This window comes from Andrographis paniculata, unplaced genomic scaffold (assembly GCF_009805555.1).
Source record: "Andrographis paniculata isolate CXL003 unplaced genomic scaffold, ASM980555v1 Contig62END, whole genome shotgun sequence".
NCBI classification, from domain to species: Eukaryota; Viridiplantae; Streptophyta; class Magnoliopsida; order Lamiales; family Acanthaceae; genus Andrographis; species Andrographis paniculata.
Window position 1 is genome coordinate 8423486 of NW_026137598.1, and position 25435 is coordinate 8448920.

The 25435-nt window shown below is 36.6% G+C and overlaps 6 protein-coding genes and 1 long non-coding RNA gene across 9 annotated transcripts; 4 read left to right on the forward strand and 3 right to left on the reverse strand.

Moving 5' to 3' along the window:
* Positions 1-1448: 1448 nt before the first annotated feature.
* Positions 1449-5335, forward strand: LOC127260822 (uncharacterized). The gene is made up of 8 exons (XM_051288780.1): positions 1449-1662; positions 1945-2391; positions 2468-2539; positions 2621-2685; positions 2755-2911; positions 2997-3092; positions 3176-3265; positions 3344-5335. The coding sequence occupies exons 2-8, from the start codon at positions 2143-2145 to the stop codon at positions 3455-3457; spliced, it is 843 nt and encodes a 280-aa protein (XP_051144737.1). The 5' UTR covers positions 1449-1662; positions 1945-2142; the 3' UTR covers positions 3458-5335.
* Positions 5336-9589: 4254 nt separating this feature from the next.
* LOC127260823 (zinc-finger homeodomain protein 10-like) lies at positions 9590-11011 on the forward strand. Its single transcript, XM_051288781.1, has one exon. It carries the CDS (start codon positions 9861-9863, stop codon positions 10731-10733), a length of 873 nt encoding a protein of 290 aa, XP_051144738.1. The 5' UTR covers positions 9590-9860; the 3' UTR covers positions 10734-11011.
* Positions 11012-12050: 1039 nt separating this feature from the next.
* On the forward strand, positions 12051-13632 carry LOC127260549 (60S ribosomal protein L34-like). Its single transcript, XM_051288311.1, has 4 exons — positions 12051-12216; positions 12383-12462; positions 13100-13209; positions 13308-13632. Exons 1-4 carry the CDS (start codon positions 12138-12140, stop codon positions 13399-13401), a joined length of 363 nt encoding a protein of 120 aa, XP_051144268.1. The 5' UTR covers positions 12051-12137; the 3' UTR covers positions 13402-13632.
* A 475-nt stretch (positions 13633-14107) lies between these two features.
* Positions 14108-15810, reverse strand: LOC127261183 (putative NAC domain-containing protein 94). Its single transcript, XM_051289417.1, has 3 exons — positions 15439-15810; positions 14990-15291; positions 14108-14876 (listed from the first exon to the last, which is right to left on the reverse strand). Exons 1-3 carry the CDS (start codon positions 15617-15619, stop codon positions 14235-14237), a joined length of 1125 nt encoding a protein of 374 aa, XP_051145374.1. The 5' UTR covers positions 15620-15810; the 3' UTR covers positions 14108-14234.
* A 1988-nt stretch (positions 15811-17798) lies between these two features.
* Positions 17799-18879, forward strand: LOC127260788 (uncharacterized). The gene is made up of 2 exons (XR_007840808.1): positions 17799-17990; positions 18167-18879. It is a non-coding gene; the product is annotated as an uncharacterized LOC127260788 (long non-coding RNA).
* LOC127260787 (sphinganine C4-monooxygenase 1-like) lies at positions 18657-21632 on the reverse strand. Its single transcript, XM_051288711.1, has 2 exons — positions 21186-21632; positions 18657-19469 (listed from the first exon to the last, which is right to left on the reverse strand). The coding sequence occupies exons 1-2, from the start codon at positions 21417-21419 to the stop codon at positions 18918-18920; spliced, it is 786 nt and encodes a 261-aa protein (XP_051144668.1). The 5' UTR covers positions 21420-21632; the 3' UTR covers positions 18657-18917.
* A 330-nt stretch (positions 21633-21962) lies between these two features.
* LOC127260786 (uncharacterized) lies at positions 21963-25375 on the reverse strand. 3 transcript variants are annotated; one of them, XM_051288710.1, is made up of 9 exons: positions 25250-25375; positions 24968-25090; positions 24299-24496; positions 23909-23987; positions 23549-23694; positions 23186-23299; positions 22693-22824; positions 22433-22513; positions 21963-22301 (listed from the first exon to the last, which is right to left on the reverse strand). In XM_051288710.1, the coding sequence occupies exons 1-9, from the start codon at positions 25301-25303 to the stop codon at positions 22263-22265; spliced, it is 966 nt and encodes a 321-aa protein (XP_051144667.1). In that variant the 5' UTR covers positions 25304-25375; the 3' UTR covers positions 21963-22262. The 3 variants fall into 3 exon arrangements, with proteins under 3 accessions (XP_051144667.1, XP_051144666.1, XP_051144665.1); XM_051288709.1 differs by having other exon boundaries at positions 22412-22513; XM_051288708.1 differs by having other exon boundaries at positions 22401-22513.
* Between the last annotated feature and the right edge of the window lie 60 nt (positions 25376-25435).

The window sequence follows — 25435 nt, forward strand, 5'->3', positions numbered from 1 at the left end:
CTTGCCTTCATTGATTAATTAGCTAGGTTTAACATCTAACAGTGGCCACTGAATGCTTTAAGCTTTGATATTTGATTATACTAAGTACAAATTATAAAGTAATGACCGACTTCTGGTTCATTCTAAGGGGCATGAATAAAAGAAGAACCTTATTCGTTCATCATCTAGATCCAATATCATATTTATAATTTCTAATTTTGGACATTAATCTATATCTGCAGGAAAGTGCTCCACTACAGTGTTCCAAGAATATAAGATTATTAATCATATTGCTAAATCCCACGACAGTGTATCAAAAAGCAGACAGCATACAGTGCATATTTTTTTAAGCTAGTCAGGCAGGAGAGTGATAGGTTAGGTAACCCTCCATAACAGGATGCTTTTCCTCTTTCTGGGTTCCATTAGAGAATGCATGAATGAATATAAAGAGAACCTGTCTGGTTCCACAGGACATGAATTTTATGCATTGCTAAATTGACAATTCTGTCTGTAATTAATTGTAGAAAAATGGCTGCAGCCAATATTGGTCTCCGCTTGTTTGTGGTTATAGTAGCTCTCTACTGCTGTATCTCCTCATTCGACGTCCCGGAATTTTCAAGTAATCAAATCAATCTTCTACTGACATCTTGTTGACAATAAGTCTACTGTTCTTGATTATGGTTTATTACAGGTGTTGCTGCTGAGATCGATGTGCATGAGATTCGAGTTATTTCTTTTCCGGAGGATGAGTGGTTGCATGGAAGAATGGAGATAGAGATCAACAGAGACTATCCGGGATCGGGAGCAAATAATCGCCACACGCCCAATCCACCAGTTGAAAACTGATAGTTAGTTCTTGAAATGTGTTGTGTGATTGGGAAAGATAAATAAATTATCAGTCATGTTCCATAACAATAATGGCGTCTGTCTGTCTGTTTGGTCGTGTTGAAGCAGAAATCTTACATCCTTCTGTTCATGTATGAAATTCATACTGCCATGGCTTGAACATCTGAATGTAATCCAATCTCTCTAAGATCAGAGCAGAACAGCAAATTTTGAATTAACACACATATACATTAAGAGCTAGGAGTTGGTTTGATGGATGCCAGACTTGAATAAGCTGTTAGATATACCAACTCACGATTTGCACAAAGTACAAGAAATCACACACCCCACCGATGGATGACCCACATACCATACCGTGAATGGTGAGGATTCATATGTGGTTCGAGGTCCGGGAGCTTCATCCATTGCTTTCAGACACATGTGTTATTGTGTTTATTAATGACAAAACCAGTTCTCCGTTGACTCCAAATCAATGGACCTTGCATTGCACGCCGTCATTGAAAGCCAGACAAGGTCTGTCACCGTAGGTGGGACCCAAATCCGACGACGATGGAGAGAGACACAATCAGGCACGGTTTCTTTGAGATTTTTAAAACATTTTTTGTCACCTCTTTCAACAATAATTGGGGAGAATGAAATGTTAAAGCTTTAAAGGGAAGGAGAAATGAGAAGACTAATCCCAAACCCAGTAAAAGGAAATCTCTATATTATCCCAAAACGCGCTTACTGAACTAGATAAGTGCTCAGCACATATTTCGACCTTAATTTTCTCCTTGGTTGGGCGATAGATTCGCGATTTCTTTCTCCGTTGGTTCCCAAATTTGGTTCTTTTCTCAGGTATTTTTTCAATTTCCCTGATATATAGCCAATTTTCACATTCTCTTTAGATTTTTCTTGATTGCGTATGTCTATTTACTCTTGTTTTGGGTTCTTTAATTTAAATTATCTGATCCCGCTGCATATTCCAGCGTGATCGGTTGTTTCTATCTTCTTTGGTTAACAGGTGTCAGTTTTTAGAACGAATAGATTCCCCAAAAATGTTGTTCTACGCCATTCTCAAAAAATGGGGTTTTCATTTTAACGTTGAATTTCCGTGAGGCGTTTTCATTTAACTTGCAGGTTTTAAAAACGACGAATAAAGAGGAAAGCAGAGCTTATGGTCGAAAATACATAGTCATAACAATAACAATCTTTGTGAATAATTCGGAAAAGGGCGTGGGCGTTCAATCGATTGTAATCTCGAGGGGTTTGTGTTGGCGTATTGCGTCGAGGATTTCTTGCGGGTTTTTGTTTCCGGAAGCTTGAAAAAATCCGTAAATGGGCGAACATTTGGTGGTGAATGTGGACCAGTTACCACCGCCTGAGGCCGCCGGGACAAGTCAATCGCTTCCTCGCGGCGGCGCTTGTGACCCCCCGCCGCCAGGCGGCACGGTGGCGGTGGGCGTAGACAATGAAGATGCAGATGAACAGGCCCCTTTGATAGGGATGGGGGAGTGCAGAATCTGCCAGGAGGAGGACTCCCTCGACAATTTGGAGCGACCTTGTGCCTGTAGCTGGAGTCTTATGGTCAATTTCTGTCATTCTATCTTGTCTTTGATACATTCTTGCGATCAGAACCTTAATTGTATGAATTTGAATGCAGTATGCCCACAGAAAATGCGTCCAGCACTGGTGCGACGAGAAGGGAGACATTACTTGCGAGATTTGTCATCAGGTAGGCATATATGATCTGAATGATTCCTCTTCGTACCTTTGTCTAAATTGTGTATATAACAATCCTCTTCTTGATGTTCAGCCGTATCAGCCAGGTTATACTACGCCGCCGCGACCTCCATCTGACGAGACTACGATTGACATTAGGTATGTGCTGGTTTTCTTTGACTAGTAAAGAATAGTTTTAGTTCCAGCTTGACTGTCCTGATGTTTTAGCGGAGTTTGGCGGATTTCTGATGCTCCAATGGATATACACGATCCTCGTTTTCTGGCCATTGCTGATGCTGAGCGGCAGTTTCTTGAATCTGAATACGATGACTATAATGGCATGAACACAAGTGGCACAGCCTTTTGTCGATCAGCTGTGCTAATTGTAAGTCTTCGCATCTGCAAATCATAATCTTCGATATTTCTGTCATCACTTCTTGCAATTTGGTATTGATTTCTTGCATTCATAGTTGATGGCTCTTTTGCTACTGCGGCATGCTGTATCCCTCGCCGATGATGGTGATGCAGAGGGTGATGGGGCTGAAGACGCATCAACATTCTTCTCTGTAAGTGATTATTTCATCAGTTGTGTTAATTCACGATGCAGTTAGTATGGCCATTAATTGCCTCAAGCACTTCATGAATGCAGCTATTATTGCTCCGGGCAGTCGGGTTCCTTCTGCCTTGCTACATCATGATCTGGGCAATCAACATCCTGCAGCGCCGTAGGCAAAGACAGGTAATAATCTTTCTTCAACAATGCAATCCATCATCAAGTCTTTTTCTCAAGATTGAATAGTGTCTTGCATATGATCAGGAGGCTGCAGCTCTGTCTGCTGCGCGGTTAGCCATCATTGTTCAAGCTGCCGAAAGAAGAGGACTAATTGTAGCATCAGCTACGCCAGCACAGGCCAATCCTCGCACAGGGTAACTTCTACTTTGCCCTTTACACCGTTGTTGGTGACAAAAGGTGTCCAATGATGATCAAACAATGACAATGACATGTTTCTCTTCCTTTTGTTGTCATTATGTGTGTACAAATTTTAGTCCAATCGATCTTAGACTGAACTGAACCCATTTGGGTAGACTGTACGACCAATTGGCGTAAAACAGTCAAATCTGTGCCTTGTTTGACAGAATGAGAATGTTCATTTCTCCCTAAATTAAGTAGAACAGGTGAACAATATGTAGATAGATAGATAGGATTCTATATCTATAGCGGATACGACTGCGTGCAGCAACGCAGGGGCATACATTGCTTGACGTATTGTACATTCTAGCCTAACATAGATTAGATTGGTAAAAGATTACAAAAACACTTTTGAACATAGTTCAGAATATTAGAAGGCAGGGAATAAGTTCACTCATGTGATCTTTCGACATCAGGCTGTTCAATTAGGTCCACCGCATATTGTCTCTTCGAGACACCACCGAATCTTGCAATATTAACACTCTAGAAGCAAGTAATCTCTCGGCATGTGATTTATCTCTGATTACTGATGCATGAAAATTTAAAATTAAATTAAATTAAACAGCAGCATATATAAAGCTAAAGTTTGGATCTTTTCTTTATGTTGTGTGTTGAGAGAAGATGTTCTATTCCGCCTGACTGTTTTTGTGGCTGCTCAAAACCAGAAGTAAACAATTTGGAAAAGATGCTTAGCTTCTTGAGGGTGTTGTTCCAATCACCTTTATTCATCTCAATGATATTTATTACTACTTTGTTTTTCTATAGCAGCAGTAGAAGCAGCTTTAATTTTGGTTAAAACTTTTCGATGCATGATTAGGAGTGAATCCGAAACTCTAGAATGGATTCTGGGCCCTTAATTGTCGCTTTAATCTTTATGCATTCCATTCAATTCAATTCTCTTCCCCTTCGTTTTTACTTAAGGAATAGAACATAGGAAGAGACACAGGGCTGCCTACACCTCTTACAACATCGATCCCTCCTTATATTCTTCTTACAACCAAGTCATAAAACCCGAAGTTGTTATTTTTTCGCGCTTTCTCAGAAAGAAAGACACCATGGTTGTGTATATCCTTAGGGTACTTGCGTTGTTCGTTTGTGCTTTTGTCTTGGCTTTTGTGTTGTCGTTGCACGATGGGAGAAGTGGCGGGGTTGCTCTCGGACAAGGTAGAGCGGATCGAGTAGTATTAGGGAGGGATCATTGGCGTTTGCTGAAGGGACATGGCAAGAACAGCTTGAGTACAAAAAAGAAACAAGTGCCGGAAAATAGCGAATTCGACTCGAACCATTCGAGCATGAGAAAAGTTCGAAGAGGGTCGGATCCTATCCACAACAGAACTTGACCAAGTTAGCAATGGCCTGCCTGCTGACGATTTAGACGCAGAAATGCGGGCATAGGCGTGCTGACCTGACCTCAACTACCCTAAGGTGTACCATATGGTTCGTTCGTTGTCTTTCGCGTTGAAGATTTTGTGTAGCGCTATGTGTTGTATATATGTCGTAGAACCAACCGAATCCGCGGAGCTGTTGCAAAAGCCAACTTCTCAACCATAAAGAATCCGATCGAGGATCAAGAGAAAAGAAGCCAGGGCATACGATACGAGGTTTTCGACTTGACGGATTTGATCAGTTGGGATTGATTTCTCTTATCATCATCATATCATTGTAAGAGTTTCTTATTAGTTTGTCCGAATCTCTTTTATGTCATACATACATTCGATCGAATTGCCATGGGTTGTGAGAAAAACATGCTCTTTTTTTTTCTTTCAACTTGTTGTATTACTGTACGTACGTAAATAACTTGTAATAAACACAACACTCGAATCATAAGTTATTAATCTATGCTCGTATGCATGTATGTAGTGGAATGCCAAAAGAAAAAATAAAATCTGTGATTAGGTAAGAATAATGGAATCCGAAATATAAGGTGACACGTGCGAGAAATTCCTGCATTGTGTTAAATTAATCCTGACATGACAACCAGATTCTCTACTTACTCTATTGCAAAAACCCTAATTTAAACATGCTTTAACTCCACGCAAAAGAAGCCACTGATATTATAATATATATATATATATATGAATATGATATCTAACACAAATTATTAATTAATTAATTAATTATATAATGCCTTCCTTACCTACACTAGACGAGCTTTGCAATTTGGACAAGTAATTCAGTCACGCATTTGGACAAACATGTTGTGGGCATATGATGTCTCCATCTGGCCTGATGGGCCTGCCCGAATTCTGTTTGATTATGATACATACTTGGGCTCTTAACTTTAATTGATTAATTGACGAATTGATTGATTATTTGGAGAATGAAGGTGCAGCAGTCCCTCGAGTCACGCCATAATTGAGGTCATTAATTATATTAGTCTAAACTCATTTATTATGCCATACTGTTTTCATGTCGTCTCCACAGCGTAAACAATAATATTTCGAATAATAATAATAATAATAATAATCCATGGTCAGCGGTCTATTTATAACCAAAGTAATAATCGGTCAATTAAAGGCAGAGGCAGAATAATTATTAAGATTATTATTTTTATATATATATATATATGTCATTTTTTGAGTAATATTTATCTTTATCCGTATATAACATATATACTATTCTTTCTTTTTAAAAATTTGGCTACTTTGAGAGATACTTCCATTATTATTACAACCTTATCTTGGCATGGCATCATAGTAAGGACATAAATTCTCAACCCAAATGGATGGATGCTATTTGCTCATCTGCAATTTTCACACACCACTTTGTAACTCACACTTTTATTATACTATTAATTTACTTTCATGAACATGAATAATTTTGTCCATCACAGAAACTGTATATATAATTGTTTAGCATGATTGATGAATATTGTTAATACATTTATAGAGACAACACAAAATAATTTAAATATAAGTATAATTACTGTGTAGTTGATTTTATGGAATTTGGAGAAAAATGTATTTATGGGGTAGGTTTCATTGAATTCTTCAATATGATTCAACAGAATTGATTAATTGATCAGTTGGGTGTTGACTGCTGTTTCAAATCCAAATATCATTATTCAATAACCATTAATTGTATTTTCAATTAATTTATGTTCTTCAGTTATCCAAATATATATGCATATATGTTATTATTATAAAAAAAAAAAAAACCAAACCAAACCAAAGGAAACACATATTATTATATTGTAAGTCATGAAGATTATTACACTCCCCATATTATTATTTATATTTTTGTCATTATTTTATTCTACTCATTCTATTATGTTTTATTCTTAACATTAAAATAGCATTGTTGATTAGTATATTGAACTCAACCAAACCATATATATCGAATTGGATGTTTTGGGAAAAAATATTGTGAATAATAAAAATTTCTAGAAACAAAACATTTGGTTGGTTTCATTTTTATTTTTTTTTTTTGAAGATTTTACTTTATTTTTCAAAAAATACTAGTATCAAAATAAATATTTGTTTCTTTTAGCTTATTTATTATAAAAATCATTTAAATTTAAAAATTATATTAATACTTATCTATTTCACGTCCAATACTATTCAAAATTAAAATTTTACTCCTATTGTTTAAAATTCAAAATTCAAAAATCTATATGCCAACAAATATACCGTTAACAATTTATTTGAATTTAAATTCAAAACCCAAATTCCAAACACAATTTTTTTCTTTTCTTTTTTTTTTTTTTTTCCATACACAATAAGATTGGTTTGTTTAGTGAAAAAATACAAATACATTTTATGAAAAAAAAATTAATACTCCATTACACAAGCAATTTTCTTGCTGCCGTTCAAGTCTTCAATGTCCAAATATTACATCCACCATTTATATATATATTTTTATGAAAGACAGTCAAAGAGGTCTCACTCTACTGTAAATATTTTATTAATTTATTATCAAATCATATAGCACGATATATATTTATTACACCCCCCCCCCCCCAAAAAAAAATGTAGTTGAGACTTGAATGCATAACGGTTCAAAGCTGGCAATTTCATAATGTTAGTTAGAATTTAAATAAAACAATTAATCAACCAAGTTTAAATGAAATTTAAATTAAATCTCAAGTAATTGATGAAAAATCAATGCATTCACATATGAAAAATGGGGAAATTGCGCGTGCTTGTTAAGGATAATGACAATGTCCAAATCCACTAATTAAAGATATTACATCCTAACCATACACCTCATCTGTCACTTCCAACTTTTGTAATTATTCACACTAATATTAATTATTTTGTTACTACTAATCAAAATAAATAATAAAAAAACTTATTAATTGAAATAATTTGAGCCATAAAACCAAACCCATTTAATTTCATTTTCCAAATTGAAAATCTTAGACGATTTCATATTCAAAAAGGCAATAATTTAACCGGACATTCCCAAACGACAACATTTCTGAAACGACAATAAATTCAATTATTAATTTACAAAATGTCTGATGCATCTTGCACTAATTCATGCTGCCTGACATGTCAACCAATTGGAACTTTTCATTTTTATTTATTTATTTTTTTGTAATAAATCATACACTATTTTTTTTTTTTTGCTTTGGAAATTTATACTAACCCAATATTTAATTAAGTGATTATTTCAATACAAATCTAAAATTCATTTAACTAGTCTGAGATTCCGAAAAGCCATTCTTATTGACTTTTCAATTATCCATGAAAAATGAAAAAAAAAAAAAAAAAAAAAAAGTAATTCAAGATCGACACTTGGCTATCCACTTGATTAATTATATTTAAAATTAAAAAAGCTTTAATATATAGTTCGTACATAATACTTAGTAATAAAATATATGGTTGAATTATGGCTATAAACCCCACTACGTGTCAGTCAAACTACAATGATTAAACAAGTGATATGCTCTAAGATTTCATATAAGTTTTTTTTAAAATTTTTTAATGAAGCTATTAACCCAAAAGTGAAATTATATAATTATTTTAGCATATCTGATCTATGTCTTCCCGAAATGGAAATATGGTTAGGTATGGAGTCCACTCTAAATTCAGCATTCCATCCTTAGTAACCTTTCATTTTTATTTTTATTTTTTTTAAAAAAAAATTACTACATTTTGTGAGAGTTAGTTATGTGTTAATTTAATATTCCTCTAGGATTAAAACAGCAAATACTAATAATTTTTTAAAGATATTGTCGTTAATCAAAACCCCACTGAGATATTTGTGTTTTTCGAATGATTTGGGAAGCTTCAATTATTGTCTTTGTATAGAGGGGTTGGAAAACTTTAACTAATTTCGGCTAGATAATTAGACAACAACAAAAAATATTTATATTCATGTCTTTGGAATGAAATTCTAATCTAAACAATTGTTTTTTTTTTTTTTTTTTTTTTTACTAAGAAGGTAAAAATACTTTGAAGTTTTCAATTGATTATACATTAATTTTCATTAATATCCACTTGCCAAAACATCTTCTAAAACAAACAGATAAATTTGAAGGCAGTAATTAAATATTTTGAGGTATGTGGGAGAACAATATATCAAGAAAATTTACTACAAAAGAAAGATGGTGGTACAATCAATTGAATGCCGATTGATTCAAAAATATATATATGGTGCTTGCTTTATTTCACCATATGTTTTGATATGATTTTGATTTTGATTTTTTTTTTCATCGTTTAAATATTATAACTTAGATATGTAGTTCAATGCAATCAATCTAATATAGTACTAGAAAAAAATAAAATAAAAAGAGTCAAAACCCTAATTGCATGCTAAACAAACCCTAATTTCATACATTTTAGCAGGCAATTAATTATTTATATATGATTGTATGTTTGTATGACTTAAAAAAGCAATTGCAATTTGTATGATGACATGTGTTTGTTATACTTAACTTTACAAGATGAAATGTATATTATAGTGAATTATGTAAAACCCATAATAATAATAATAATAATAGTAATTACTATTCGGTAAATATATTACGTAAATAATTAATTAATTAAGGTGGTATCTTAATTACAAATAATCAAGATAAAAGTAGTGAGTAATTAGTGTACGGCAGCAGGGGCTTGCAATAATTTGTTAGAGTGGGGGCCAGGGCGTGTCCGCCTCGCATATTCTGGTGCTGCCACGTGTGCATTTAATTTTCACATGACCTCCGTCCTCAAATTAATTACAATATTTATTTCACTACAACTAACACGGGTGTCCGAATACCACAGATAATAATTACTATTTGTCTTCAGATTTGAATGAATTTAATCACCATATGGTTATTACTGCCCTGACTACCCACGCACCCACCCACGCACCCCCATAAATATAATCTGTTCTTCAATTTCCCATAAACAAGTAGTTGACGGAAAATTTGAAAATGGATTTGGACTCCACCACTTCCACCAAGAGCCGCGCCGATGAAACTGAGATTGATACCCCGCCGCAGCCGGCGAAGCATCTGCCCTTCACCAACGGCGGCGCTTTCAAAAGCTACACCCAACCGCCGCCGGCGACGGCGTACAAAGAATGTATGAAGAATCACGCCGCTTCCATCGGCGGCCACGCCGTCGACGGCTGCGGTGAATTTATGCCGTCTCCCTCCGCCACCGCCAGTGACCCCACTTCGCTAAAATGCGCCGCCTGCGGCTGCCACCGCAATTTTCACCGCCGGGAAACTGGTTCCCCAAGAGCTGCTATCACGCCGCCGTTCCTGGATTTCCGGCACCCTCCGAAGAGGTTTTCCCTTTCTCCCTCCCCACCGCCGAATCCTCCTCCTCCGCCTCCTCCGGCGGCGGCGGCGCCGATCTCGTACGCGCCGCACGCGTTGTTCGGGCTGAGCGCGGAGGAGCTCCACCAGGCGCCGGTGACTCCGACGACGGAGAATCCGGTCTGCCGGAAGCGGTTCCGGACGAAATTCAGCCAGGAGCAGAAGCAGAAAATGCACTCCTTCTCGGAGAAGAATGGGTGGAAAATGCAGAAATCCGACGAGTCCGCGGTGGCGGAATTCTGCCGGGAAATTGGTGTGAGCAAAGGAGTTCTTAAGGTGTGGATGCACAACAACAAGAACACCTTCGGGAAGAAGGAATCCAACGGCACCAAATCCAACGACGAATCCAACGGCGGCAGATCAAAAAGCGAAGAAACCCAGATTGATCACAGCCGTCATTTCCACAACAATTACGAAAACAGCAGCAGCAATGGAATCCATTTTCAGAGCTCCAATCATTCCAGGGCTTCTTCTTCACCCTGACAACCCACTTCATTTTTGCACTTCTGCTATTAAATTATATATACTTAATGAAATTAAATTTAGATTAACACTAGTTCATTTTCATTCTTCTTCCATCAATATTATTATTATTGCCTTACTTTTTTTTCGTGAGTATAAAATTAAAAGTATTCTATTCAAGATATGATTTTTATCCATGTTTTCCTTTCTGCTAGTTAAGATGAGATAACTATGAATTTTTTTTTGTACATGTGGCTTTATAGGGTTTAATGATTCATCATATTTGGGTTGTTGGCGTACCTTCAAAAAAAATACTAATATTCTTGACAATATAAATATCATTTAAAAAATGTTAATTTGTCCTCCTTTTCTTGATTAGAAGGCATACTAATCAATGTGTGCTCAAGATGTTCAAATTGTCTTCCTTTTCTGTTTCTTATTTGTTTAATTAATAATGCATGCTTGAGCAATCCTCTCATGATTGCAAAATGACAATTCTAGCCCCTTTAATTATCATACATTTTGTTTTTTCAAAGAATTGTTGGACAAATTGTTGATATTTGAACAACAGATAAAATTTAAAAAAGTTGTCCCGTTGATCTCAATAAAATTAGAATATCAAACTTAGCAGCTAATTAAACTTATGGGGTCCTCATTGACAATTTATAAACTTTAATATAATTCTGAACTTTTAAGGGAAGCAGAAGAATCTGTCTGAATTAAGAAATAAAATATATGATGCACATATTAGGCCCCTCCACCTCCACCTTACAAAATTTTCATTGATTAGTTGGTTGGTAGGTTTTGGATTTTATTGTTGTTTAATTGTAGATCACATGAAGTAAGAGTCATGGGTTTTATTTAATTACTATATTTGGGACAAAGCTAATTATAGAAACTTACAAATTAATTAATTAATTAAAATCGAATGTTATATAGTTCCTATTGAAAATCTTTTTACTCGACATTAAAATAATGGCTTACCGTGTTCGGGCACGCCAGTATATAAATTAGGTCATTTTGGTCGGTACCAAATCTTCAGTTAGGACATAATTATTGTATTGATAATTTGGTGAGTTTAAAACTGAAGGGAAAAATAATAATAATACTACTAAATTGAGCTTTTATGTCCCCACTTGGGCTTCGAATGGGGTATGGAATAGTTAGGCCCAATTTATTTCACTGAATGGGCCAGAAAGGTTAGGCCCAATGTAGCACTAATAATTATTACGGGCTTTAAATGGAATGGGCTGAACATGACAGCCCAGTATGAAGTGCCTCTCAAATCCCTGCCGTAGATTTTAATGGAGAATCACCACCGTTGGATCTAGGGCTTTAATAATGGTAACTCTAGACTAACAGAGGGTTCTTCCTTCCCGATCGTCTGAGAATTGAAGGGGCGGGTGCATTCGAGTGAAGAAGAAGATGGTGCAGAGGTTAACGTACAGGACCCGGCACAGCTATGCCACAAAATCAAACCAACACCGAATCGTCAAGACCCCCGGTAATTAACTCATGGCTTTGTAATTCTTGTTAAGGGTTGATTATCAATCTTTCAGTCAGATTTGGTGGATTTAGTATTTTATCGTAATGTTTAGATTGTATTTCTCTTTATTTTTTCTCCATTCTGCTCATCACATTGATGGTTTTTATTTCTATTTTTTTTAAAGGTGGGAAGTTAGTGTACCAGAGTACTAAGAAGAGGGCAACCGGTCCTAAGTGCCCTGTTACTGGAAAGAGAATTCAAGGGGTATGCCTGCTTAAATTTTAGCGTTTTACCTTTCATTTTTTCTTGCTGAATGAAGATTGCCCCAGTCGTAGTTTTAATTTCAGTTTTGATTGCATTGGCTGTTTGATATTTACCAAAATATGGCTTTTATTATGGTCCATTGATGAAGAAATAATTCTCTGAGAGTTGCTTTTCTACTTTTATTTTCAAAAAATGTTTTGTACTTAATTTTGATTGACGGTGTTGTTGTTTGCTATGGGATGTTTTTCTAAATAAGTTGGAAGGTTTAGGTATGTATCTGGAGTTCTATCTGGATTGCTGAGTCCATTTTAGCGTTTATGTGGAATTTAATGCCTATGCATGCTTATGCTTGCATGCTCATGGTTCAGCATTTTTTTTGTTTTTTTGGTATCATTTTATAGAACATTATCTTTTTTGTATTTCATTGTTCACAACCATCAATGATTTTGGAGACACAGGTGAGATTCTGGTGGTGACTATAAACCAATTTGTTTCAGTTAACAGTATCTTAGCTTTTTTGTTGATTTGTTGCCCTTAATTGCAATTCTTTATGGCCATTTATGTTTTGATTGATTTTGAAATTGTGGCATATATTTTAGTCTTTCGAATTTTGAGAGCTGATCTCCCATCTATGCAGATTCCTCACTTAAGACCTGCTGAATACAAGAGGTCTAGGCTACCCAGGAATCGGAGAACTGTCAACCGGGCTTATGGTGGAGTTTTGTCTGGTACTGCTGTGAGAGAAAGGTTGGTTTAGAATCAAGTGATTATAATAACTTGTAATACAATTCTTCTGCATTGATTTCTCGACTTTCTGACTTTTGTGCTGTTTGCTCTTGTTGAAGGATCATTAGGGCTTTCTTGGTCGAAGAACAGAAGATTGTGAAGAAGGTGTTGAAGATACAGAAGGCCAAGGAAAAGCTTGCTACTAAGAGTTGATCTTGTTTTGTAGTGCTGAAATTGATTTTTTGGATACAATTAGCCGATGCATCTTGGAACTATCAATGTTTGATTTGATATTTGTGTTTTTATGTGATTCTTTGGAATACTGCAGTCTTTTCTGAATCTTGTAAGAGTCTCCTATGTTAGATTTTGGGCGTGTAGCCAATTTGATGGCTACTACACTCACTTTTGAATTCCTTTAATCATTTACAGTTTTGATTAAATTAATTCTGCTCTCCTATTCACCATTGCACCTGGAGTTGATCAAGGTGGGTTAATTTTGTGATTTGTTCTTTCTCATTGACAATTTTTATGTGTAATTAGGAAATAGTGACTGTCTGCACAATTGCCTTCTGTTGTGAATGGTGAGTCACCCTTTATTTTCTTTGGCCTGTAAAACTTTGCTTGAGGCTATATCTAAAATGGGATTACTTTATGTAGACACCAACAATTGGAGCGACTTAATGAAATTTATCTTCTTACACAACAAGACCAGATTCTTTTCCACAGATTCCAATGCCTATAGAGTATATAAATGTGCCTCTTGTTTGCTTAAAATATATATTGGATCTATTCTTGCTGCTTTTGACTACATTTGCATTTCAGTACTGGTATATTATGTAAAGTCTTAAGAAACTCTCATACACACACCATAGGAAGCATTGATTCAACTTTTGTAGAAGAAACTTTAAGACATAGTGATTGGATTTTTTTATCACTGTTCTCACCAAACTTAGAGCAGTGTAAGAAAAAAAAAAAGAAGAAAAAATAGAACAACTAAAACCTGAGTACAGAATTAAACTCACTGTGCCTACCTTTTTCTATTTATATCATTTGTTAGAAGTATAATTAGTGGACAATTCACTAGGACAAGGAGAAGAGTCCCACAGAAAACCTGTCTTCCATGCTTCTGGTAAGCTCATCAATGGAGTATTGTAAGTATATCCCACAGGCCTTATCGATCCCCATGGTTCGTTGAATTGTGCGACGTTTCCTGGAGGAATCTCTACTTGCACATTCCCAGTCACTATTGTTGAGATCAATCCATTACATTGCTGGTGGAGTGTACTGGGATCTTCGTCCTCTGAGCAGCCCTTTCCATTATAATCTTCGAATATGGAATTCGACATGTCTAGCAACACCGAAGAAGCATCGCTGGTGCCGTATTTTGGAGCTGATTCGGACACTTGGCTTAGCTTACTCTCCATGTGATGAACTGGTTTGTTGAGAGGAAAGCTAAGGGGACTAAAACTAGCCATGGAAGATTGCTGTTCCACACCATTGCAAAAATCAAATTGGAGATTTGCCATTGTAATGTTGCTGGAACTCAAGTGAATACTGTTGACAGGAGGGAGATTCATTATATCAGATGTAGGAGTGTCAAATATTGCAGGTGAAATCCAAGATTGAGACACAGCCCTTTGTGTAGTTGAGCTAGCTTTCTTGAAAATCCTACATATCGCCCAAGCCTCCTAAATTAATGAAGTTCACAACATGTAAGAAAACATTAACAGTTCATAACAAGGTGAATGAGCATGATTTGAAGTGAACAAGGATTAAAACAGGTATAGCTATAGGGCCTTACATTAGCAGGGATGATCTTGTCCAAGAATTTCTTAGGATTAACTGAGTCGGACATCGATGGCAGCCTAAACTCATGCATCATCCAGTCTGTTTTGAGTCCCTTAGCAGCCTTGCCTTTGTAGAAAACAAGGGATTTCTTCAAGCCAATGCACTTCGAACCCTCCGAGGAGTAGATAGGCCTGTCGGTGCCGGTGGCTTTCCAAAATCCGGCTCCGGTCACTCGGTTTGGCCTCGCACTGTTTCTATACTTTCTATCCCTAGGGCAGTAGAAATACCATTCTTTCTCTCCAGTTGTTGCCAATTCTAGTGACAAAATATAACAAAAATGTAATGAAAACCATGAACAAGAATCTATATATGCATATGCATATATATAGTTTTATGCTAGATCAGTATTATTATACACACAAATGATGTATGTATATATATATATATATGTTATGATCTTACTTGGAAGATCCCATGGATCGTATTTGTAGATATCGAGCTGCTTGATGAGCTCAACGGAGAGGGGTTTCTGCTGAACTTTCCTTCTGAGATAAAACCCTACTAACTCCTCATCGGTTGGATGAAATCTGAAACCTGGCAGCATCACTTCGTCTACTTTATCATTCTCATATTTATCTTCCATTTCCGATTATGTACGTGGAAATTAACCAAGAAGAAGAGGCGTAGCTTTGCAGATTCACTGTGAATTGAAAAAAAGATACACCAGCAAGAAGATGAACTCGGAAGAGTAAATTAGTCTGTAGGTTTGAGCAATGAAAATTTCTGATTATAAGAATCAAACTGGCTTGCACATCGAGGAGGGGTCTGCCCCCGAAGGATCAGCCGCCTTTCCTGGTGACTTTAAAGGAGCCTTGTTTTTGGAAAAAAAAAAAAAGTTGGGATTTTTTTGGATAGAAATAAGGTTAATTAATCAGGGCAACGTAATTAAGCCCTTCAAGAACAGGTACCAAGAAAACCCCAAAGTCAAGATAATAAATACATACATACATACACGATATATATATACACACATTCATGTACGTATTATGTATGTATGTAATGTTGTTGTATGCCATTAGAATCAGATCAGTGACTCGTATTTTCTTCCTTACTAATGACTCATGAATTATCCTCGTTTTGTTTATGTTCAAATCCAGGAATCTCAAGGGGAAGTAAGCAGTGAGTTATCGTGGAGAGGAGACCAGCATGAGAACTGTATGTATGTATATATATGTGAGGGATTCTTGGAAGCTCCGGGAACACCAGCACCAGGTATGAACCTACAGCCTGTGGATCCACATCTGGAGTAGCGGTCCCGGGTTCTCCCTCCTTCATTTACTGTCTTTCATGTCAAGACAAAGCAAGCTTCTACTGCAATGGTTTTTGAAATGTTGCTTTGAAATGAGGACAAGAAAGCAACTCCCTATGCAAAACCTCAAAATTATATTCAGCTTGCTGTCAATTGAATTTCCTGCACATATATATAATAATATTGTGAGTGGAGTCAGTATCTCAGGATCCAAAAATGCCACCTTCTATTCCATTCCCAAGCTTCTATTCCACTGACTTGTCAGGTTTGAATAATAATAATTTATAATACAATTATTTATAAAATGTGTGTATGAATAACAATTCATTCAAAGTGGTGAGAGGAATGAAAACCACAGATCTCAAACCCTAATAAAAAAAAAAGTCATGATATTTCAGAACTTGTGGGCTGACTGTTGACCATCTTCCATATCTTATAATAATGATAATAATATAAAATATACCATATTTTAAGCCACTCTTTTAAATTTTTGCCAAAAGAGTATTGATTAATGATGATGGTATCTATCATTAATAGTCCCTATAGTATATTTTTACCTTCTCTCTGTCTGAGTCATTTATCACTATATATATGTTTTAATTATAGGGGTTCTTCAATTTTCTTAAATGATAAACATCCCTTGATTTTTATTATGAAAGTAGTACTAAATACTAACAATCATGCATAATTACATTAATTTTATACATGGGGGTTGATTTCTTGGCTGAATTTGGGAGGCTAAGGCCACTTCTCTTGGATTCTGTTGATTGTTGATAACCAAGGCATGGATTTCCTCAATCTTCTTGCTTTTCTATAAAAGCCCTTCAAGTCTCTTGAAACCCTCATATCCTAAAAGTTTGAATCCCCACTCTGCATGCTTGCATTGCATTGCATTTGCATAATTTTGCCAAATAAGTTTTACCCAACTGAAGATTTTCCTCTCCTTTCTGAACAACTTTAATTTCATCAAATAATAATAATAAACAAATGTGAAGAGATGCACTGAGTCAAATGCCACAAACTTGGGGGCTTCAAAAGCTCCAGAAACCTAAGCCTCGTTCGAAGCCTTTCTTGTCTGCTGCTTTGTCCTCCCAAACGTGGGCTCTGAAAATACGTGCTACTTTCAGCATCATCCCTTTTGTTTTGTCCAAATATCAACAGTTGGATTCATGGCACTAAACCAACAACTCCACCATCGAATCCACAAAAGTTTCTAATTTTTAAATTCTGTAGATCATCAGTGGACAGAACATACCAGCAGCGTACGTTTTGTGGGCTTCGTGAAGAAAGAGCAAATGGGCTTGGCTTGATTTGGTTAAAGAACATATTCGAATCTACAAATTTGATCCCGTGGCTAAAAATGCTGCATTAATGTTTGCAGTGCTTAAAAATGAAGATCCAGTAAAGAGTGGGTCCAGATTTTGCCTGTAGGGTTTATTTGTTCATCACCATCCAGTAGAAAATCTGTGTCGGTAGGAAAGACTTTAGGGTAGAATTTCCAGCCAAAGTAAGCCACTGCTCAATACTCATTAACGAATAGATATGTTCGTATAATAAGATTAGTGATAAATAAGAATAAGTTGAAATGTCGATGGTTGAGAAATGCATCACATGATGCGATTGGACGATTCGAATGTGCTCTGGCTTGATCTTCTACAGCTTGTATCTTGTGAATTTGCTGATGGGCTGTAAATTGATAGCCAAGGTTTCAGCTTTTCTTCGAATTTTTTATTCTTGCTCGGTTTGTACTTTTTTTTATCATCTTGTTGCTCAAGAATGGAAGAACTGCTTCTAGATCTTTTGATTAATTCATTATACTCAATTTTGTTCCAGTAATAATTGAGATTTTGAGATTGATGATTGATCTTCGAATTCTAGCAGTGCATACAATTGCTGTGCTTGATGCTTCCCATCAGTTGCTTCGGCATTCCAATTTATAAGAGAAATTTCAAGAAGAATGTTTAGGCCTGAGTAATAAACTTGCAGTGGCAACAATGGCGAACATGTTTAATTCAGGGAACAGAGGAACAAGGACTCGCAAGTACATATTCATGGTGGGGGGTCTCTGTTTTTTCTTCTACATATTAGGAGCGTGGCAGAGGGGTGAGTTTGGGAAAGGGGACACCATTGCAATGGCTGGGACAGCCATGATCGGTGCAAGCTGCAAGATTCTTCCAAACCTCGATTTCAAACTGCATTATGGCAGTGTAACTGAGGATTCTAAAGTGACAGTGTATGAGCATGCTACACCGATCACTCGAACCCTGCCAAGATCAGAAAGAGGATTGATTGGAATCTACCATGACTTTGATCAGACACCGGGACTCTGACAAGAAGGCGTGATCGCCCCGATTCGAAAGCTATTACAGTATAAGCAAGCAGTCTCAAATCTTTACATTAGAAAGCTATTTCATTTCTGGTAATGATACAGTACAATAAAAGTCTGCTAAATTGTGTCTTCAATGGACAAGCTTCATCATTCCCTCGGACAATATATATGTATGTGTATATATAATAAAAAGCAAGGTAACTTTAAAACGTCTCATATATGGGTATATATATATATATATATATACTTGATAGTCATGAAATCACTTCACAACTAAACAAGGTAAAAATAAGGTGGTTGCACTCACTCCATAGACTCTTTGGTCGGTCGCGCTTCGAGCCCGCCCTTACTTCTCTTCTGGAGCGAATACGGCATGTGCGTGCGAAGAATCTTGTCCCACATGACGAAGAACGGCTGAGAAAAGTTGTACTTGTTCCCATAAAGCTGGTGGTGGATATCGTGGTACGCCGAGTTGTTCCTGAAAAAGATGTGGAACAGGTTTCCCGGCAGCCATAGCCCACAGTGATCGTCCACTGTCTTGAGTGTGGCGAAGGAGAAGAAGAAGATGGAAGCCCGGGGAGACATTCCAGAGACGAGGAAAGCTAAGGCGCCGCCTACAGTGTCAAGAAGCAGACCTTCCAAGGGGTGGTTGTAAAGGGCTCCAAAGGCATACGGGACAATCAGCCGGTGATGCTGAGAGTGGATGTGCCTGTACAAGAACTTGTTGTGATGCATGTACCGGTGCATAAAGTACTGCCATGTATCTAGCACTATCATTGCAACCAAGAATTGTCGGGCGAGAACAAAGAGGGAAGCTTGTTGTGCTTGAGCAGATTCACTGTCACTTCCTGTGACCTACATGGAAGAATACAGATCATTCACAACATACAGTATCGGTATAATTGCTGCAATGAAAAAGACAACACCAACATGAATGCTACCGAAAGTAGGAAAGACCGGACAAAAGTGAAAGACATGAAAATTATCAATGAGCATAAATGAAATGAAATAATTCAGAGCCTCAAGAATCAAGACCAGTGAGTATCACGGGGCATGTCATCAAAGTTATAAATCAGTGGTAAGGATATACCCAAACAAATATTGCGAGAAATCTATGAACATTATTTCAATAAAGATGAAATCGCTACAAAATCAAAGTTCACAATCGTGCATATTTCATATGAACCTGAAAAGGGGAAATCTTTCAAAACACCGTGCACGTTAAGCTTTGTGGGGTTATCTTTCAGTCAACGCATTTGGCATTTTCTCTACCTAATCATTAATGCTCAAAAATATTCCCATTAGCCGGGAGGATTAACTGCAGTTTCAAAAAGCTATATAATTTGTCGTATTCGCATGGAACAACATTTACGTCTGCATGTCCAATAAATGTAGCAAAGCCAATGGCAACACCTGATTGAATAAATTAACTTTATCCAATCACAAAAGCATATTGCAAAAGCCAAGTCATATAACAATAACAAACTGATCGAGCTTCTTACTTGTGTTGATATCCAATCAAACCATGAAGCACAAACTAACTTACGAATCTAAGGTAGTTCAAAACAAATCAGAAACTAGTTGAGGAATATAAACTAAAACCCGAATAAAAGTTCCAACACATGCAATTGCCTTGTTTTCAGCAGCAGATATCATAAGTTAAATTATACTAACAAACAGGTAAAGTTGTTCTCTCTCAACATTTGAAGATGTGAGTATCTGCTTTTCACAATTTACATTGAACGAATTCAGGTTTATATTCCAACTATTTCCAAGAATGAAGAATTCATTGAAAGGCTTTTCCCTATTACCCAGACTCTCGTATTTCACAATAAACTCAAGATTTTTCCACAAAGAATGTCCAAATCAAGTATTTACAATCAGATGTCCAACAACATATAAAATCCTCAGATGATTCAATTATGATATAATCACATATCATATCAGACACCAATAAAAAACATTCGGCAACCACATAGATGGTTAATCCATTCCTAGTGACCAAATAAACAAAAAGAACAGTCACGTAGTTACAATCCTTGCACAATAGAAAAAGTGGAAAGGCACAAGCTTGGACAGTTTATAAATACATCATCCGCCTACCGGCAATCCATTATGATCTTGAAAACAAAAACCGGAGTCACAACCCCTTAATCATCTGCCTACCGGCGATCCATTATGATCTTGAAAACAAAAACCGAGTCACAACCCCTTAATCATGTAATATCAAACACATAATTAACAAAGAACAAAGCACATCAATGCCTATATATATGAGCTGGGCAGTAACCACTCATACATCAAGATTATATACTTATCCAGCATCCTAACCATTTGGGGATGGAAATTTTATCCCTGGAGATGAGATGATGTGATAAAATCGTACGTGCTAATTCAAACTGCATATCAATCTCCGACCGGTGCCAAAAAAGAGAACATAGATGAACCACGGCAGCAAAATCAACTAAAAATTACACACATAAACATATGAACACAAATACATACATACATATATATATATATATATAGAGAGAGAGAGAGAGAGAGAGAGAGGGATGAGAAAGCACTAACAGCGAAGAGGATGGTGGCGACGACAGCCTGAACAGCCTGCTGGAGAAGCACCCCTTTGACGACGTCCTTCTTGGACACCAAATTTTTCTCATCCTCGTCCTTCTTTGAATGAAGCCTGTAATCGTCCAGCGAACCCAACAAGACATAAATCCCTGAATACACCCAGTACACGAGTATCGGCATGAAGGTCCCCAACAATTCGTCCGAAGCATGTAATCCATTCATAATCTCCATCTCTTAAACAAGGGTTTCTCCTTCTCTCTCTTTCAAGGGCCGATTCAAAATCAGAAACGAACCCTAGAATGGATCAGTTTTTGACGGCTACAGGGATTATTTTTATAGAGTCTCCACAAAAGTGAAAAACTGTGTAGAAATTGGGCGGAATTCACATAAATACAACAGGTACATATCCTCCCTTACTTTGCCTTCTCCTCCTCGTCTAATATTCTCCTGGGTCTAATGTCGTTTTCTCAAGGGTTTGTCGGAAATTCATTTATTATTATTATTATTATTATGGTCTCATTAAAACAAAAAATTCAATATAATATATACATTTGAGAGATATCTTTCCATGAAAATATCACATTATAAAGAAGTTAGCGGTAAGGCGTGGACCCTAGCCTAGCCTGCTTAGGCTTGACGTTGACTAAAGGGCACATGCCACGTGGGTGATACCGCCGGATTTTGGACGTATATATTGGTTCGACTTTGACTAGATGGCGCCACCTGTTTTGCCCTTTAATTAATGCAAAACTCGCATCATCCTTGTGCTCAATAAATACACTAAACGAAGGTTCTATAGATTAGACTTGTAGCAATTAAATACAATTTATCTATCACCTATCTTAATCTTAGGGAAGCTTCATGGCAACCCTCCGTCTTTCCCTGTCTTACACGCACAGACAAAAATTAAACCTTAATAATACAATGTAAATATATTGAATGAGGAACTTGAGTTTTATGAGCTTTCAGACATGGAGGCGAGGCGACATCGCGACATAGGTAGTTGATCCGACTGAAAAATCTTCATGAAATGCCAACGAGCAACCAGAACAGTTATATATACTGGAGGGGAAGCTATGAAGCCACTTCAGTCGTACCATTTTCTTGAACCAACTGCAAGAGCAAATAACGCGTTAAAATTTCTCACATATGCATCGATCATCGTGTGATTGCATCTTGTAACGCTATTGGAAGGAAAGGGAGTTTGGTAACAATGAGCCAACTCGTTCGTATGCCTCCATTACTTGGGGATTTTCTTCATCTTCGTACCCTACTTGTAATATTCGAGGGCCGTTAACAGACCAGAGTGCCCTCCTCCCAGCTTCCTGCAATTTCTTAAATATGTGTCATTAGACGGGTAGATGAAAAAGACTATAGATGTTCCAGAGAATAGCTCTGTTCTAATTACACTACGTGGGCTAACTTAGCCAGCCATTCGCAGTTTGTAGTTTTGATCAGTATCTACCACTGCTTCATGCCTGAGCAAGGAGATAAGAATCTTCACCTGTAAGATAAGCAAGTAAATTGCGTCAAGTGCTTGGACACGGATATCAGAATCTGTTACTACTTCACGTTCAATTGAGAGTGCACTGGCAAGCTCAGGTGGCATTTTGGAAGTGTCCTGCTCACTATATACCTGCCATAGACAGAATGAACACAACCATTGTTGATGGAGAAAACAGAAGATAATGATACAACATGTGAAACTCTCAGGAAAGACTAAAAAGGTCATCCTTGGGGTTGAGCTCTGAGGATATACTCTTTCTTCTAGTCATTCTTGTGGTTGAATTGCTCAATAAATCAAGTAAAACTTAAAAAGTCAATTTTGCATTTGTACAGGATTACAGGATATGTAACACAGAATTTATGATGGATGCTAAGCAGAAGCAAGGGAATTTCTTTTGTATCCAACAGATCTCCTGATTGTGTGCTGCTCAACAATTATCCAATACTGTAAAATTAGTATGTAATTTTATGGCCATTTGCAGCATATTTACCTTGTTTCCAGCAACTGGAAGTAGTAGAGCTGGCCAGAGAAATTCTGATGTCAAAAGCAAATTCTGCAACTGATTTTCAGCTTCAAAACAACAGTTCCTAATAGTTCCTGAGACCTGAAAGAAAAAAGCATAGCTGGATATATTGATAAAAAACACTTTAACTCTTTAACCTAAAATGTCATTCAATGCTTCTAAACATGAAATTGGAAGCATATAACCTACTACACTGGGTATTACTGCTATTTCCTACAATATTTCTGCACTTAAATCCTTGGCGAAAACTTCTTCAACAACTAGTTATTGTGTAAAGAAACAGAAATGTTTATGCACCCACTCCATTAGAGTTAAAATTAGAGGTAATACCCCTTTCTTTCGCAATGGACTTGGTGAATCAAATTGCCTAATAATCTGCTTGAGAAGTCCTCGCTTAGGATCCAAAAGAAGCTTTCTTCCTGCTTCCTTTTGTGATACATTAACAAGTATAGATGCCACATGCTCGAAGGGATCGCCTGATAAGGATGATAAGAGAAAATTAATTAAGCATATATATATATTTTTTTATCAACATAAATAATTGTAAATTACATATTTTACAGCAGCCACGGACACACAAAAGAATGAGATCAGTTACACAAGCAAACAAAGTAATTATGTGATTTGATGTCATATGAACTTTCGACACATGACAAAAAGGAAACAAAGTCAAATGAAACTAAAACTCACTCTTTCTATCACTAGCTGATGCACAGAAAGATCTCACCAGCTTCATAATGTACAGACCATGCATCTTCTCGTCATCAATCTGGAAGCACAATTTAACATCATATGTACTGATTTAGTTAACCAACTTCAAAGATATGGGTACAAGCACTGAACTCATTTGATTCATAATTTCACATACAACATCGTATTTAGATTATTTATCATCCCAAATTCAATTAGCTCGCTTAGAAAATGAATAAATTTCCTTTTATAATTAAATTGAAGAAAACACAAAATAGCTTCAAACTTCAAATATAAATCTTCCACCTACAAAAGTATCTCATGCAACAACTGAAAGACGCTTTTCTTAGTAAATAAGATGCAGAACTGTGTTAATGACTAAGGGTCTACCTGAAGCAAAGATTCAATACCAACATCCAACTGGGTGAGATTGACAAGGAGCATGATCAGAAGGTGGGTGATGTCACAATCTTTCTTGTAAAGAATATCCATGACAGTTTTAATCATATCCATTTTGACAATTTTCCCAGCTAAATCTGGATTCTGGGACAAATTAACAAGGGACTCTGCAGCAGGTTCTGAAACTTCCTGAAGAAATAATCAAATTATTAAGTATAGCAATAACTGCACTACGTCAGATATAAACAAGTGAGCCTCATTAGTGTTCTAACTTTCCATGGGACAGGACAGTAACTCAGTAATCCATTCAGCACATCCCATCTGTAATTCCCAGGTAGAATGGCCCACTGAGTTCAGCCGAACCATTCATAATAGTTAATCACATTCAGGTTGTTTGATTTCAAATCATTTTTTTTTTAAATAGATGTAGAGTTTACAACATTATATGCCCAGAAACCTAAGAGAAGGAATTCTTTGCAAATTGCATATACTAGAATTCATTTACGAGTTTTCTCCTCCCTTTTCTCACTTATTTCAACTTTTGTAATTTTAACAAACTCAAGACTAATATGCACAATATAAATTATATAATATGTTAAATCCTCAGTACTCTACTTCTTTATCAGAGTAATAACATTAAACTACAGCAAAAAAATTAACCTTCTTTTCAGCGAGAAGGCGAGACAACGAAGGAACGGCAACGGTGGAGTACTTGCCAAGAGCCTGCAGCCCATCCTCGGATCCCGTATAATCACGAAGAATATTCACCGCAGCCTTTTTAATCTGCATCCTCATAGAACCACCAAAAGATCATACAAACAATGCTCATATCATCCTAATTCCTAATTACAACAAACATTACAACTTCATTGCATGATTTCATAGCTCTAGACTAAATTCTACCGAACTTGAAATTCAGCAGGTTAAGAGAAGAAGAATTACCGGTGGAGAAGGAGATGAGAGAAAGCCCAAAAGTTCTTCCAGCTCCGTCGCCATGGTCGCCGCTTCCTCTGCTCTCCCTAGCGTTTACAGAAAACCGGGAAACCGACGAACAAAGCGTTCACAAAGGGATGATTAATGGACTAACATTAGCCCAATATAAAAGTCGGGCCCAAATTTCTGGAACTT